Source organism: Stenella coeruleoalba, assembly GCF_951394435.1.
Source record: "Stenella coeruleoalba genome assembly, chromosome: 2".
NCBI classification, from domain to species: Eukaryota; Metazoa; Chordata; class Mammalia; order Artiodactyla; family Delphinidae; genus Stenella; species Stenella coeruleoalba.
This window is the reverse complement of record NC_137147.1, coordinates 133,483,858-133,499,327: the sequence shown is the minus strand read 5'-3', so window position 1 is coordinate 133,499,327 and position 15,470 is coordinate 133,483,858. Positions and strand designations below refer to the sequence as shown.

Sequence of the window (15,470 nt, the reverse complement as noted above, 5' to 3'; positions counted from 1 at the left end):
CTCTCTGAAGGCAACCTCTTCTAGATGGTAGCTGAGCGTGGGCTCCAAGCAGGCAAGGAGGCCAAGGACTGGCTTGACTGACAAAAGACCAGTTACCCCACAGGCCTTGAACCCTGGGCTATGGTGGGAGATGGAGTCACAGCTGTGTATAATTCTGTGCCCAAATTCAGCCAGAACAAGGAGTGGTGCCTCCTGGTCCAGCCCAGGCAGCATCACCACGAACAACTCTCTCTCGATGCTCCCTGTAGCTCCAGGGGTCAGCAGGGCAGGCGTGTGACCCAGAACTCTGAGAGGCAACCCATGGAGCCATAATTGGTATTCCCTGCTCTCTGATCTCCCTGCCTTTCCCAGTGTCAAGCTCTCTGGGCAGCTGCTGGGGCAGTGGGTTGGAAAGAAGGTTGGGGAGGGACCACGGCTACTCGCATTCCCAGCTGAAATCCTGGCTACCCGGGGAGGAGGAAGTGGGCGGGAGAATAGGGAGCTGTGTGCTGGGTGTATAACAGCACAGCTCGTTCCCCTGGGGAGCGACCCCCTCCCCGAACCCCTCGCGGCCGGCCCCAATCCGTTGGCAGCAGTGCCCAGAGGAGCTTGGCATTGAAGGAGGCACGTGGGGGAGGCGGGTGTGAGGAGCGAGCACGTGGTCCCGCCTCCTCAGCCCCGTGCATGCCCCCCGCCCCCTGTGAGGAGGGGTTTGGGGAGGTGGAGGCGGGCCCGGACAGGGGCGGGCGGTGGGCGGTGCAGAGCGTGGGGCTCCTGCCTGCGGCAGGAGCTGTCCGTAAGCCCTAGTGCTGAAGTAGGCGCGGACGTGCTTGGGTGTCCGCCGCGTGGTACCCGGCGCCCGGTGCCCGGGCCAGCGAAGACCATGGCGTTCATGGTGAAGACCATGGTGGGCGGCCAGCTGAAGAACCTTACTGGGAGCCTGGGGGGCGGCGAGGACAAGGGGGACGGGGACAAGTCGGCCGCCGAAGCGCAGGGCATGAGCCGAGAGGAGTATGAGGAGTACCAGAAGCAACTGGTGGAAGAGAAGTGAGTGGGATCCCTTCCTGGCTCCAGCAGCCCTCCCCACCCCCCAAGGGCCGCGCGGCCCACCCTTAGGGCAGTCTCAGACCCCGAGCCCCTCCCCTACTTTTCTAGACGAGGTGAGAGGCTGGGATGCGCCCTCTAGGCTGCCCCCAGAGCCATCCCATCTCAAACCCAGAACCCCGCTCCACACTCGGGCCCAGAAGGAGTGGGGGACGGGGAGATAGGGGCCTGGGACAAGGTGAGGGCACGTGCATTACTTGTTTCTGACGGAACAAGTAATCCCTTAATCCGATCTGGTCCCAGCCGTCTGTGTCTTCCAGCTGGAGCCCCTCTGAGCCTGAGGCTCTGAGAAAAGCGGTGCAGCTGAGGCGGAATCAGTCATGGAGACAGATCCTGAGATGGGGGCACTCATAGATAATTGAGGCTACTTGTGTGAGGACGACGCTGGGACAGAGAGGGAGCTGGGGTGGCGTTAGGGGTTGAACTCCACAGCTAAGCTGTTTGGGTCAGATCCTGGCTTCGTTTCTTTTTATCTGGGTGACCCTAGGCAAGTTACTTAACCTTTCTGTGCCTCGGTTTCTTCTTCTGTAAAATGGCAATGGTGATAAAACGTGCCTTATGTATTTATGAGGGTTAAATTACTTAATGCACATAAACTGCTTAGCGGAGCGCCTGGAACATGGCAAATCATTAAATGTTAGCTATTATTTCACTTAATCGTGATAACAGTTTTGTGAGTTGCAAAGTCTTATCCCCATTTTACAAAAGAGGAAGGTAAGTGACTTACTCAAAGACATAAAGTGGTAGTGGATTCAGGACGCGAACCCATGTCTGTCCTGAATACTTCGCCCCACACGACACAACCTGTCAGGAAAGGAAAAGACCGAGTCGGAGACCGCGAGGGACATATGTTAGGGTCTGCAGAGACAGACAGACAGACACCCCCGCCCCGATAGCTCCCGTCCAACGACGGGTACGGAGGCGATAAAGGGCTCTGTGATAGCTGGGAGAGGCAGTAAAGACTAATCCCGGCTGGTCAGAGCACCGAGCACCCAAAATACAGGCCCTCGGGCAGGAGGGATGCAAACTGCCGCCAGGACCCAGAGACCCTTCCCGCCCCTTCCTCGCAGACCCCGCCCATTTTCACAGCCCGGGCAGTGATTCCGCCCCCGGTGCCCCCACAGGATGGAGCGGGACGCGCAGTTCACTCAGAGGAAGGCAGAGCGGGCCACGCTGCGGAGCCACTTCCGAGACAAATACCGGCTGCCCAAGGTAAGCTTAGGAGCCCGGGCTGTAAGGCACCACCGGGACCCCTGAGCTCTGGGCCCCGAACTCCTTTGCCCCGCTCCCGGCGCCGCAGCTCTCAGGGAGTGTTTGATTAAATCATGGGTTCTCTCACTCGTTCATTCATTCACTGTTAACTGGAGCCCGCCAAGCCAGGGCTTGGCGCTGAGGGGTAGTCCAGCCCTCGGGGGACTGATAGGTTTGTGTTTCTGGAGCCATTCCAGGCCCTTCTCTCCTCCAACCCCCACTCACCCAACCCAGAGTCAGGCCTAGGCAGATGGAGGGTTGGAAGGCAGTAGATTTTACCACAGGTGAAATCTCTTGGGGCTTCTGAACACCCAGGGAGGGAGGTGGGTGGAAAGAAGGCAGCACCGTCTGTGGGCCAGGCACTTGACCCTCACACCCTTACCTAACCCCTCAGTGACTCTGCCAGGTAGCTACTACCCACACCTACAAATAAGGAAACTGAGGCTCAGAGAAATTAAGGGACTTGGCTAAGGCCATACAGCCAGCGAGTGATGGAACCGGGATCAGAGATCAAGCCCCTGCATGCTGAGCCTGCACTTGCTCCCGGACCCCTTGCTGCCTTCCAGAGTATGAAGTCTGTCTGCAGAGAGCAAAGGAACCCCTTTGGTTGGCCAAGCAGCCAGGAGGATGTCTCCCCTAGGTACTGCAGCATCAGAGGACCATGTAAGTGTTCTACTCCTGTTGCCTAAGGAGGGAACTGAGGCACAAGCCACTCCCCGTGCCCAGAATTGTGCTAGACTCTGAAGAGATACAGAAGCACAGGCTGCGGTACACCTGACCTTGATCTTCCACTTGAATTGGAAGATCAGATATGTGAATGTCACATTCACTCACTCAACAAATGTTCACTGAGCCCGTGGCTGCCTCTGACTCCCCAGAGCACACTAGTCTTTTGAAAATCTCTCAAAGGGAGAGTTAAACTCAGCTAGGAATGGAGTCATTCCTCCAATGCTCGCACTAAGCGTATAAGAGACACAACTCTGCCATCGGGGAACACTGAGTCCAGTAGGAGAGAGCAGACTTGGCTGTAACTCAGTAGGACATAAAGTGGAAAGCCCCGGGGCCCCCAAAGGGACAGGGAAGTGCAATGACAATCAGTAGGCAGGTGCTGTGTAAGGAGAGCACAGATGTTGGAATCAGGGACATAGGTTTAAATCTAGCTCCCTCACTTCCTAGTGGTGTGACCTTGGGCAAGTTACTTAAGTTATCTGAGCCTCAATTTCCTTTTTTGTAAAATGGGAAAAACAATACCTACCTCACAGGGTTGTTGTGAGAATTAAAAGCACTCAGCTCAGTGTCAGCCACAGGATAGGTGTTTGGTGAATGGAACCCCTCACTGTGATTGGTAACATCCTTCAGTGTAGTTAATGATAGTCAACACACGACTTAGCTGACTCAGTCTGCCTCTGAAGGATTTTCATGCTGTCATTACTCACTATGCTAGTGTCTTACCTTCAGCATCTCAGAGTGAAGTGAGGTGGTGTAAAAGTGCAAGGTCTCCATATCCCAGCGTCAAAAGCTTGATCCTGGGATGGGGGAGGGGGACTGAGCTCACTGGAACATGGAGCTCCAGAATCTTGGGGCCTGGAACCCAGCCCAGGCCTCCTCCCTGCCACTCAACTCTGGGTTCTCACAGAGCTCCAACCCCACCCCACCCCTTTTCCTCTTCCCTTCAGAATGAGACAGATGAGAGCCAGATCCAGATGGCAGGTGGAGACGTGGAGCTGCCCCGGGAGCTGGCCAAGATGATTGAGGAGGACACAGAGGAGGAGGAGGAAAGGGCCTCGGTCCTTGGGCAGCTGCCCAGTCTCCCTGGCTTGGACCTTGGCTCACTTAAGGACAAGGCCCAGACCACACTGGGGGGCCTCAAGCAATCAGCTGAGAAGTGCCGCATCATGTGACTACTTCCTCTGGGGTTGCCCACGGGGGTGACCAGAGGGCTGGCCCCACATAAGTGCTAACAGCATGCCTCAAATTCCAGGGACCCATAGCCCATCTTGGCTTTGTTTCCCTGCCCCAGGCCAGCCCCAGGACCCTTCTCATCCATGGCTCCAATCTGCCTTCTGCTTTCTCCCTCTCCCATGGGACCCAAGTCTCCATTCCTCACCCTACCCCTCAGGACCCACCCTCCCTACTCAGCCTGGGAAGACCTCCCAAGATTGTAAGAATAGGCCCGACCCTCTCTGGCCATGGCCCCAAGTTCCTGAACATGGAAGCACACATAGAGGGACACATAGAGGGACACAGAGACCCTAGCATGTGCAGAGGGATATGCCGCAGATGCATCCTGGCCCACGCAAACACAAACACAGGCCAGCTCCCCTGGGTGCCTAGCTCCTCTAGACACCGACATTCAGATGCGCTTAGAGAGGGGCTTGAGGCAGACACCCTCAGCAGTCAGGAGGCCTGAGTTCAAGTCTCCACATTTATTCTCCTTAAAACCCAGTGTCCTTTCTGGGCCTTATTTCATCATCTGTAACATGGGAATGGACTGGGTGATTTCTAAGACTTTCTAGCTTGGCCTCCCCGGCCCCTAAGAGTCAACCCCACAGCCCTCGTTGGGTAGGGCAGCAGCTGCAGCCACAGCCTTAAGCAGCTGCCACCGTGGGCTCTGGCTCTCGGAAGCTGAGTGATGCTGTGAGGGGCCTTGTGCCAAGGATGAAGCTGGCACTGAACAGCAGCCCAGGTGGCTCCGGGCCTTCTCTGGGCCCAGGGCCCAGCCAATTTCTGTTCTGTTCCTGTAGAACTCTCTCTGGATTCCATAGCTGGATTTCCTCTCTCAGCTCAGTGAAAAATAAAAATTCCAGATGACCTGCCTATTCTCCCACTTCTTACTGACCTCCAGGAGTCTTGGGTTTCACAGGCCCCTAACCCTGCCCTTGGAGGGGTGTCCTCTCCCTCCCACCCACAGCTTCACAGGAGTGCCAGCTCCTATAGGATATTCAAGCTCTGCCCTCTCAGGGCCCTGGGCTGGGGCGGGGTCCCCGCACTGACTGAGCACCAGGTTCAGCCTGTGGCCCGATGAAATAACTCTGGGCTTTGAGGAGGCTGTGGCAGCCATCTGGATGGGCGGCACCTCAGGAAGGCTGGGTCACTACCTGAGACTGTAGGAGGGGCTGAGGCTCAACCACAGCTGTCTCTGGCACCTGTGCCTATATCCCCGTCCACACCTTGGAAATGGAAGGTGTAACAAAAAGAAGGCAGGGCAACTGTGTTCCAGCCCAGGCACTGCTGTGTGACTTTGAGCAGGTCCCTTTCCTTCTCTGAACCTGTTTTCCCCCCTGTGAAATTAAGAGCCCCACCCCACCCAATAATAATACCTTTCAAAAGGTGACCATTTGTAAAGCCCTTGGCACATGATGGACCATATCAATAAATGGTGACCCATTCTTTAAAAAAAAGTGAAGAGTCCAAATCTCATCCTGCTCACTGGTGTGTGTGTGTGTGGTGGGGGGGGGTATCCAGGAGACCAACCAGGAGGGTCCGCAAGCATGCCATCCAGGGGCCTGAGAGGAGCAAGGTGCTACAGGCTGACCCTGGTGCCCCCACTTGACACCAGCCTGTGGAGAAGCCAGCCAAGATTTACAGGTGGAAGAGCTGAGGGTTTGGTTTCAAGGGCAAAGCTTCTGTTAGGCCTCCTTTGTAAAATAAGAACAAGGAACATAAAACCTGTGCAATAGGTAATGTGGGGAGGGACAGGTGGAGGAGAGAGGATGAGGAGTTAGGAGGGTGGAGGCAGGGAAGGACGCAGGCCCAGGAGCTGGGCACTGCTGCTCAGGCTGTCACGCTGGGCCTTCTCTCTTGAGCATCCCAGGGGAAGGGGTCTGGGCCTCTGAGCTGCTCCTAGGCTGCCCCCCGGGGTAGTCACTGGACAAAAACCCCTCCTGATCTTCCTGGAGCTGGAGGAGACCAAGTCCCGGCCCCAGGCTGTGTGTGGGGGGCGGGCATGGGCATCCTTGGCAGCGTCAGCAGCAAGGCTCACGTCAGCACTCCACCCTCCGGGGCCTTCTGCCTAATGGGATTGGACAGACCCCTTTCCCCTCAGTGGTTTTCAGGACCAAGAGCAAAAGAGGCAGGAATGTGGGCCATGGGGAGGCTGGGGGGTGAGCACTCACTGAACCCTCACACAGTGGGCTGGCTGGGGCCTGGGGTTAGGGAGCGGCAGGTTCCTTCCTCACAGCCTGAGAACCCTGAGCAGCTCTGACCTGTCTGCACGCCCCTGGAATCGGGGTGGGGGGTGGGTAGTGGAGGCTCTGGGGCAGGAGCTGGCTCTGGGGCTCAGGCAGAGATGGGCACGGAGGGCAGGCTGAGGGGTCCCCAGACTCTGCTGGCCTCCCCCGCCTCCCGCTTCCTTCCCCTGCTCTTCTCCCGGGGTTGGTCCTTTGGGAGAAGGGCCCAATGCTGGCTGGGCTTGGGGGACTTAGTGGAGGTAGGAGGACAGGGCAGAGTAAGCGCCCAGATGCTGGAGGGGGCGGTGGGCAGCAGGGGGTGGAGGAGGCCTGCCCTGCCTTGGGCACTTTTTTTTTTTTTTTTTACAGACCTAGTTCTAACTGGTAGTCAAGAACCATAGATACATCACAAACATTACTTGGGCACTTTCAAGGTTTTAAAGGTGAGAGACAGAAACAACTCTCACTCCTAGGAGAAAAACCGTATTATTAAAAAAGCAGATTAGCATATTTCCCATAGGCCTCTGTCATTCAAAGAAAGCCCTAGGGAGCCCCACCTCCTCTGGCTGGGCTGCCTCCCTCCTTGGCAGGTGGCTTAGACACATCTAAATGTCTTGCCCAGGAAGGGCCCTTCCCCAGGGCCTCCTCCACCTGCCTCAGCCTCCCAGGCCTTTCCTGTACCCAGTGCCCCCATGGGGGCCCACTCCTCTCCACATCCACATGTATCATAATACCAGGCCCCTGTTCTCAGCCAGCCAATGCAGACATCACAAACAAACAACTGGGGTCTGAGGGGCCAACCTTTCATCCCATCATCCTTCTATTCAATTAGTCTTTCACAAACCCTGTCCTCCTCACTCCCACTCTCCCTCCCACCCATTCTTCTCCACTCACCCACCCAGCTGGGTCCATTCATTCTCCTCCTTCCTTCCCCTCATTTTACTCACTGAGGCTTTTTCGTCCAGCCCGTTCCCCATCTGAAAATAACATTTATTGAATTCTGTGTGCCGGGCTCACGTACGGTGACTCATTTAATCCTTAACATTCCCACGGGGCACTTATCTTCATCCTCATTTTACTGAGAAACAGGCTAATCAGTGGGTCCCAAGCTTCAGGGCCAAATGGCAAGGCCAGAATTTTAGCTATGCCTCCTGCCCTCTGGGCCACTGCTCTACACTGCCTCCCAACAGCCAGGCTTCAGGGAAATTAGGTCCCTCCTAACCTTTCTTTCCCTGTACAGCAGCCCTTTAAGGTCTGCACAGAAGGCTGAGCAGCCTTGGTGGCTGTCCAGGGGGTGAGCTCCCCTTCCCCTAAGTCCCCAAAGATGCTCCTGAGTGCCATTCAGGCCAAGACCCCATCAGTGGCTGGGGTGAGGGCTGCTGGAAACCACCCCAACTTGGGGGGTCTGGGGAGCTGAGCATGAACACAGGACACCCTAGAGGATGCCCTTTCCCCGATCTAGCTCACTGCCCACTCACTGGCCCAGGGTAAGAGCGGGTAGCGACTGGGGTGAGGAATTGTGCAGTGCAGAGCACAGAGGGTAACAGGACTGCACTCTTGCCATTGAGCCCTCCTCCACGTGCAGAGAGGAAGGGCCTTGCCTGGGCTCCCAGGCCTGTGCTGGTCTCCTGGGTGGTGGGAGGACTGGTGGCTGGTCCACCTGACTCTCCCAGATCTCCCAGGGGCTAAGGGCAGGAGGCAGATGTGGCTCTCACTCGCCCACCCTGGGGCCTCCCCAGCCCTCCCTCATGTCACCCAGCTTTTCCTGGGGCTCCTCTAGTCCCAGCCTGTGAACAGGGGCTACCTCCAGCTTTTCCCAGGTCAAGAAGAGAAGAACAAGTTTAGAAAATAATTTAATAGAAAAACAATGAATTACATTCTTTACACCCAGCCTCCTATAGGGAAGGCAGACAACTCCTGCCCCAAGGAGGCATTTCAGGGCAGAAGGGTTAGAAATCACTAACACCCTCTCTGACTTTTTAGAAAAGAAACCCCTAAATAACTCTAGGTGTATATATTCTTTCCAGATTAAAGTCACTTTTTTCTCCTGAAAGCCCATGTAGGGGGTTGAGGAGATAGTAGCAGTCCCATTGGAGAGATGGGGAGACCCAGGCCCAGAAAGGGGAAGGAGCTTGCCCGAGGTCACACACTGGAGTAGCAGCAGTGTCAGACCTAGAATCAGGTCTCCTGGATCACTGGGTCCCCTGGAGCCTGAAAGGCCAGGCAGCCCCCATGCCTCCCCATCCCAGGCCAGGACCAGCTCCGAGGCCAGTAGGGGCATTCCCCACAGAGGGATGAAGGTGGGAGGAATGACTGAGGACCCCTCCCCTTGTACCCCCCAGGCCAGGGCAAGAACAAGGCATGGGATTTCTCAAATTTGCCTCACCTCTACAAAAGATATTATTTTCATGCATGAAGGATTATCTTAAAATATTGAGAGGGTGGGCTGGGGTCAGCTCCCAGGAAGACTGGTGAGTTCTGTGGGGCTGAGTGCATATGGTGGGATGGGTGCTCCCTGAGGGGTCTTGGAGTGCCCTGCTCCACTGCAAGGAGGGAGGTAAGTTGCAATAAAGGCTCCCAGGAAGGAAAGGGGTGGGCACAGCTGCCTCCTGGCAAGGACGGGAAAGAGAACAAGTGCCCTGCAGAGGGCTCCCTGATCGTCTCAGAGCAAAACCAGAAATCAACAGGCTCAGGGCTCAGCAACCACCAAATAACAGAAGTCACGTGAAAGAAACACTCTTCTCCCAGAGTCCTCCCCACCCCGGTGCTCCCAGTACACACAGTGGGTAGGGGGTTAAGAGTCTTTCAAGTGGTGCTGGGGATGCTGGGATGTGGGGTGTCCCAGAGTTGCCCATCCAGGAAGCCTGCTCCGCAGGGTGGCAGAGGGCCACAGAATTCTGAGGGTCAGCTGGGGTGAGAGTGTCCCCAATTCCCAGTGACCTGTCCAATCATCCTGCAGCGTCACTGCAGAGTACAAGCTGTGGAGGGGAAAGTGGGGAGCGTCAATCTCAGGTCTCTGGAAAAAGAGGCAGAATCCAGGGCTGCCCCAGCTCTCACCCCTCCTTGTGGGGAGGGTCAGACCCCAGGGCAGGACTCACAGCTACGAACAGACTCCGACAGCCCCTCTTTATCCAGGGCCTCAGCTTCCCAATGAGACTCCCTCATCTGCAGAACATAAAGGGCAGAGACAGTGATGGAGAGGCCTTCAGACAGAGACGAGAGGAAGACATACACAGCGGGGAGCAGGGGACAGACAGCCACAGGCAGAGAGGAACAGAACACATACAGCTTCATCCCAGTGTGGGCCCCCATGTGCCCACCTTGACCTGCTCCTTCAGGTATTCAGCTCGAGCCATGAGATTCTGAACCTGCCAAGGGAAGACATGTCCATGGACGTGGGGCGAGGAGAGGCCTCCAAACTGAGCTCCTCCTCACTCCCGATGCTCTCCAGAACCCTCTGCCTCATTAGAACAACGTGCCGCTGAGTCCTTATCTGCTCCTTCCTCCAGGAAGCCTCCCGATTGCTGCTGAGTTCCCAGATCCTGCCTGTCCCCTTGCCCTGACCTGAGCACCCAAGCCCTGACAGAGTGCGAGGGGCCACCAACTTAGCAAGTCTGTGTGGTCTAACTCCCAGACTTGGAGCACCCTGAGGGAACCCAAGGAGGTCCCCACAAATGGGAGAGGGGCAAATGGGGAAGAGGAAGCCCCCCAAGCCTCCAGACCCCAGTGGGCACCTCAGTGTGAAGCAGCTCCCGCCTCCGGCCTGGGGGCTCCGCTGCAGAGAGAGGGAGGGCACGTGGTGAGGGCAGGGCAGCCAGAGGCTTAGGGGAGTACGGTGATGGGGTCTCACCTGCCAGCAGTAGAAGCAGCTCCCCCAGGCCGTGCTGGTACAGGGCCAGAGCATCCTGCTCCCCACCAGCCTCGTCCTCCTGCAGCCACAGGGACACCAGGTCATTTAGGGGCATGACTTGGATTCCTCCCTGCCCTGCCCAGACCCCTCCCCCTGGCTACAAACCTTAGCCATGGCAGCTGAAGCCACTTCCAGGGCAGCTAGGAGGCGCGGCTTGTCCCGGGCCATCTCTGGGACGAGGCGCAAAGGCTCAGGGTGAGGGGAGCAGCCTGCTTTCTCATCTCAGGATGCCGACCCCAACCTGCCTCCCCCTCAGGCTGGAGGGAAGTTGCTGGGAACTGGTGGTCAGCCAGGATTGGGGCCTACCTCTGAGCAGGTCTCGGGCAGAGGTCCCCTGCCTCAACAGGGCCCGATTGGAGGAGGAGACGATGGCCTTGAGCTCCTCAGCCCGGGACACGTACTGTCCCACCTGCAGGAGGGCAAGGGGCCGAGGAAGGGCTCTCTCACCTTGCCTGCCTCGCCAGCACCCACCTCCAGGTTCTCCCTCAGGGACCGCCCCAAACTGTAACGTCAGCGGTCAACTGAGGCTGGCCTGACCCCCTTCCCAGGGAGAGAGGTTCCTCTAAGAGCCAATCCCCAGAGGCCCTGGGATCCCTCACCCATTTCCTCAGGGGACTCTCATTCACCTTTGCCTTAATTGCCTCCTTCCGCTGGGTGTCCACTTCATCTGCAGAAAGTGCGGGTTTATACGAGTCTAGAGCGAGGAGACGGCTGCCCCACACCAAACACTCCAGAATCCCCCAAAGCACTAAGTTCCAGATTTACCCTCTGCCTTGTCTCCCACAAAATTCTGGAAGGGGAGCTGCTTCTGGAATCCAGGCACTGCAGCTATGGCTGACCCCACCCCTGCTGCACCCGGCCTGGCACTCACAGTGCAGGGCAGGCACGAAGAAGTCCAGAGCCTTGCAGTAGAGAGATAAGGCGGCCGCGGCGTCCCCCTCCTGGTCCTTCTTCACAGCCTGCACCACCAAGGCGGTCTGGGGGACAGACAAGTGAGAAGTCATGCCCACCCCCCATACTCACCACAAGGGGCGATGCCCTGAGCCCACCCTCTGCCTCCTGCTGGGCAAGTCACCTGGTCACCACTGAAAGGGGTAGATGAAACCCCAACCTGCCCTCAGCCCACCCATCTCCATTGGTTGCTCACTGCTTGTGCCAGGCTCTCCCCACTCGGCATGTGCTCCAGGTCCACCCAAGGGTGGGCAAAGAAGTCCTGGAAGGAGATGCGGCGGCTGGGGTCCCGCTCCAGAAGCCGCTGCAGCAGGTCCCGGCAGTCTTGGGAGAGGGCGGGACGCAGGGGGAGCTGCGGGAGTGGGGGAGGTACAGATCACACTGGGCTCCGGCACCTAGGCCCCCAGCCCCAGGCGCCCGTCAGGACCACCCTGTCCTGGGACGCCCCAGAGATACACATTTGACAGATAGAGAAAGTGAGACCAGGAAGAACAGTGATGGGTCAAAGTGTCGCAGCCAGTGAGAGCCAAGCCTCCTCCCCCAGGCTCCTGTCCACGCCCTCACTGGAACCCGTAGCTGTCATGGAAGCCTGTTTCCAGATCCTTTTCCCCTCTCTGGAATATGTTTCGGGGAAGGCTGGGCCTAGGTCTGCTTTGGCCTTCTCCCCATGGGGGCCCTGCAGCGGGCTTTGCTCCCTGTTGTGGCTGATCTGGGTCCCTGGAACTGAATGCAGCCGACTTCCAGGCTAGAGTGTGCCCCAGCTCCACGAAGGTGGCCTGGAGACCACACCCCAGTCTGTGCAGGTGGCAGTGAGGTCTCCTACCTCAGGGCCCTGACTCTCTCCGCCCCGCAGCAGGTGCCGAGGCCCTGCTAGACCTACCTCAATAACCCGGTTGCTCCGGATCTTCTCTTCCAGCTCCGAGAACGACCTGGAGGCAAAGGGGGGCTGCCCGAAGAGGGCTTCTGTGGAAGGGAGGCAGAGGGGAGGCTGGGAGGGGATAGGGTCAAGCCTGGCCTGGCCCACTCCTGGGGAGCAGCCCCAGACCAGGAGAGTCAGTGTTCTCATTAAAACGCTTCAGGAGTGGCCCAGAGAGGCCTTGCAGTGCAGGCCTCCAGGTGGGGGCAGGGGACAGCGCTCTCACCATACAGGATGACCCCCACGGACCAGAGGTCCACACGGGCATCGTACTGCCGCTGACACACCATCTCGGGAGCCATGTAGAGGGGAGAGCCACGGAGCACATGCTTCTCATCCCAGGGGGACATGTGCTGTGCAAAGCCAAAGTCTGCAGGCAAGAGGCCAGGCAGCAGGGCTCAGATTCCAGCTGCTTCTGCTCCTGGCCTTTACAGCCTCACCCTGGGCTCCAGTGCAGTTTCAGGTTAATGGGCCTCTCTGACCTCCAGTTTCAGGTTAAGGTGCCTCTCTGGCCTCCAGTTTCAAGTCAGTTCTCCTCCAAATTTTATCAGGGGCCACAACCACTGCTTTCCCACCTCACACTCTCCAACACCGCCACCACAGATTGAGTCATACTTTGAGCCCCAATCTTGGTGACAGATAAAGTACTAACCCTGGTCACACTCTGAAACCTGACTCTGGTCACACACTGAGCCCTGAGCCCGCCCATGACACTGCTGGAGTCGAGCCTGGGCAGCCTGAGAAAGGCCCTACCTTTTGGTGATGGGGCCCATCCCTGGACCTCCCCAGTCTGTCACTGTTTGATGACTCAGTAGAGGGCTCCATGAGAGCCACCCTCCAAACCTCCATGCCTTTTGTTCCAGACTCATACCTGCCAATTTAAGGTGGGGCTTCTCCAAGGAGCTCAGCAGAATGTTCTGTGGCTTCAGGTCCAGGTGAGAGATGTTCCGTTCATGCAGGAACTGCAGGGCACTAGCTGGGGAGTAGGACCCATGCAGAGAGACAGGTCAGAGAAGCCCATCTCCCACACCCTCTCACCTCCCCAGCCTTATATCTGCCCCTTCAAGCCTGCACAACCCCAGTTCTGACCTGGGTGGTCTACCAAATGCTTTACATACAAGCACCAGGCTCCCCCTTCTGCTAAGAATTTTCCCCACCCCCACCTCAAGTGACCTCCTTCCTCCCTTGTACCCCTTCACAAGTCTCCCATCCTCCTAGAAGCTTCCCTAGATGCCCCAGCCCTTTAGGTCCTTGCTCTCTTCCTTAGCAATGCACTTGGGTCTTTGGTATGTTCTATAAGGTCTTTGCATTACATTCCACGTGTGGAAGCCTGCACTCCCCACAGATCGGGCTCCTCCCCGTCTCTCTCACAGCATCCTTAAGCCAGGGATGGGCACATAGGAAGGATGGGCCCTAAAAATCCAAGCTGGGCTGGGAGACGACTGCTAAGAGTGTCAGAGCACTAAGCCTGGGGCAGGGGTAGTGTGAGAGGGCAGAGATCATGGGAAGGGGTGTCAGGCTGGGGTCAGAGGCTTTTACCCAACTGCTGCATGAAGACCCGAGCCACCTTCTCAGGCAGAATCCTGCGGGTATGGATGAAGCGAGACAGGTCACCTCCTGCACAGAACTCCATGATGAGGTAGATGTTGTCACTGTCCCACTGTGGTTAAAGGCAGAGAGGAGGCTTGAGGAGAGTGTCTCTTCTCCAGCCCCCTTTAGGGGTGGCCCCATCCCAGGCCCACACCTGGAAGTCTTTCAGCTGTACGATGTGGCGGTGTCGAATGCCCTTGAGGATCTCAATCTCTGTCAGGAGGTTTTCCACAGATGCCTTGTTCAGACTCTTCTTGGCCACGCACTTTATGGCTACCACCTCACGAGTATCCTTCTGTGGGGAAAGGAGATTTGACGGCTCTGCCTTGAGGGTACCAGGGACTATGTGTGGCCAGAAGGGCTCTGGTTCCCTCCGCCCCTCTCCCCCTCACAGGGCCTACCCACTCACACTAGCATCCAGGCTTCCCAGCTGCCCCTTCTCAGGCCAATGAGGCACCCGGATTCTGGAATCCCGGCTTCCCCACCAGCCTGGTGTTCTCTGCTCCACAATCCCTTTCATTGTATTCTAGAGTGCCCCTGTTAAAGCATGTTATTCACTGTTCTAAACTGCCCACTCTGCTTCCTAAGTGGGTCCAGCCTTCTAGAACCCTGCCCCATACTCCTCCCAGACCATAGGTATCCTCCCTGTTTTGAGCCTGTTCTTCAGCCACTGACACCGAGGCTCCATCGAGGTCTCCACCCGTCTCTTCACACAACCGGGGTGTGTGTATGTGTGTTTGTTTTGAAAACCTATTGGTGGCGGTCACCACCCACCTCCTCCACGGAAGGTCGGCCTGGGACGGGGCAGGCCGTGGGCCGCTAACGGCTCTCACACCCTCTCTAACCCTTTCTAGTTTCCCGGCCCGGCACCCGCCTGGGCTTGCTCAGGGTCTGGCGGGCACCGGGGCCAGGCCCTCAAAAGTTCTCGTGCCCCCGATTCCTGCCTCGCACAGAAGCCCCGGGGCGCCCCGCACCCACCTTGGCGTAGGCCTTGTACACCGTGGCGTACGTGCCACTGCCCAGGCGCTCGGTGAGAATGAAACCGTCCAGCCGCGGGGGTCCCCAGCCAGGGCCCGCCATCCCGACCGCCGCACGCCCGCTGCCGGGCGCTTCCTGATTTCCGGCGCCAGGTTCCGGCCAGGAGCCCAGAACGGACAGCGCGCGGCTGTAGGACCGAACTCCACGCTGCCCCCAGCGGAGCCCGCCGAAAGTGCAGCGCGGCGGGCGGGGCGGGGCGCCGGCTCCCCACCGCCCCCGAGCCCCGCCCCCTCCAGGGGCTCCAGTGGCTGCTCCTGGGCGCCTCCACCGCCTCCACCCGCACTGGAAATCACATGACCCGCCAGTACCCGCAAGATCCGTTTGGGGATACTGAGGAGCTCGCGGGCCTAACGGGAGTTAGTGGAGGCCGGCAGACGAGGTCACCTAGGGAATCCCATCCAGGCTCAGACAGCATCCTAGAGATCGCCCACGTGAAGGGGCGATAAGAGAGAAGCCCGGCTGTGTAAGACACCTGTGTAAGCAGGTGTGTAAGACGGGGAGGGGGGGTTCAAAGAGGTCCCCAGCCCCCAAGACCAGCAGCTCTGAAAGTGGAAGTACTGGG

At 57.9% G+C, this 15,470-nt stretch overlaps 2 protein-coding genes across 5 annotated transcripts; one reads left to right on the top strand and one right to left on the bottom strand.

Annotated features, from left to right (window-relative positions):
* Window positions 1–862: 862 nt before the first annotated feature.
* On the top strand, window positions 863–4,235 carry CPLX3 (complexin 3; the record flags this gene model as incomplete). Its single annotated transcript, XM_079912776.1, has 3 exons — window positions 863–1,026; window positions 2,208–2,295; window positions 4,011–4,235. 3 exons carry the CDS (start codon window positions 863–865, stop codon window positions 4,233–4,235), a joined length of 477 nt encoding a protein of 158 aa, XP_079768902.1.
* Window positions 4,236–8,280: 4,045 nt separating this feature from the next.
* On the bottom strand, window positions 8,281–15,119 carry ULK3 (unc-51 like kinase 3). Of its 4 annotated transcripts, none has more exons than XR_013827214.1 (16): window positions 14,849–15,119; window positions 14,025–14,165; window positions 13,820–13,940; window positions 13,152–13,256; window positions 12,507–12,650; window positions 12,245–12,327; window positions 11,561–11,716; window positions 11,285–11,390; window positions 11,040–11,080; window positions 10,720–10,822; window positions 10,519–10,583; window positions 10,354–10,432; window positions 10,238–10,278; window positions 9,790–9,871; window positions 9,602–9,668; window positions 8,281–9,481 (listed from the first exon to the last, which is right to left on the bottom strand). XR_013827214.1 is itself a non-coding variant. In XM_079913950.1 (16 exons), exons 1-16 carry the CDS (start codon window positions 14,948–14,950, stop codon window positions 9,465–9,467), a joined length of 1,419 nt encoding a protein of 472 aa, XP_079770076.1. In that variant the 5' UTR covers window positions 14,951–15,119; the 3' UTR covers window positions 8,281–9,464. The 4 variants fall into 4 exon arrangements, 3 of the variants coding, with proteins under 3 accessions (XP_079770076.1, XP_079770075.1, XP_079770077.1); XM_079913950.1 differs by having other exon boundaries at window positions 9,824–9,871; XM_079913949.1 differs by having other exon boundaries at window positions 9,824–9,871; window positions 10,238–10,432.
* Between the last annotated feature and the right edge of the window lie 351 nt (window positions 15,120–15,470).

What these genes read in the sequence shown, in the direction of transcription:
- ULK3 (XM_079913949.1), bottom strand. Translation starts at nt 14,950, where the DNA reads ATGGCGGGCCCTGGCTGGGGACCCCCGCGGCTGGACGGTTTCATTCTC. An exon ending in AGGAGGCAATTAAGGCAAAG is followed by an intron (nt 10,823 to 11,039) that starts GTGAATGAGAGT and finishes GCCCTCCTGCAG; the next exon opens with GTGGGACAGTACGTGTCCCG. An exon ending in GGGAGCTGCTTCACACTGAG is followed by an intron (nt 9,872 to 10,237) that starts GTGCCCACTGGG and finishes TTCCCTTGGCAG; the next exon opens with GTTCAGAATCTCATGGCTCG.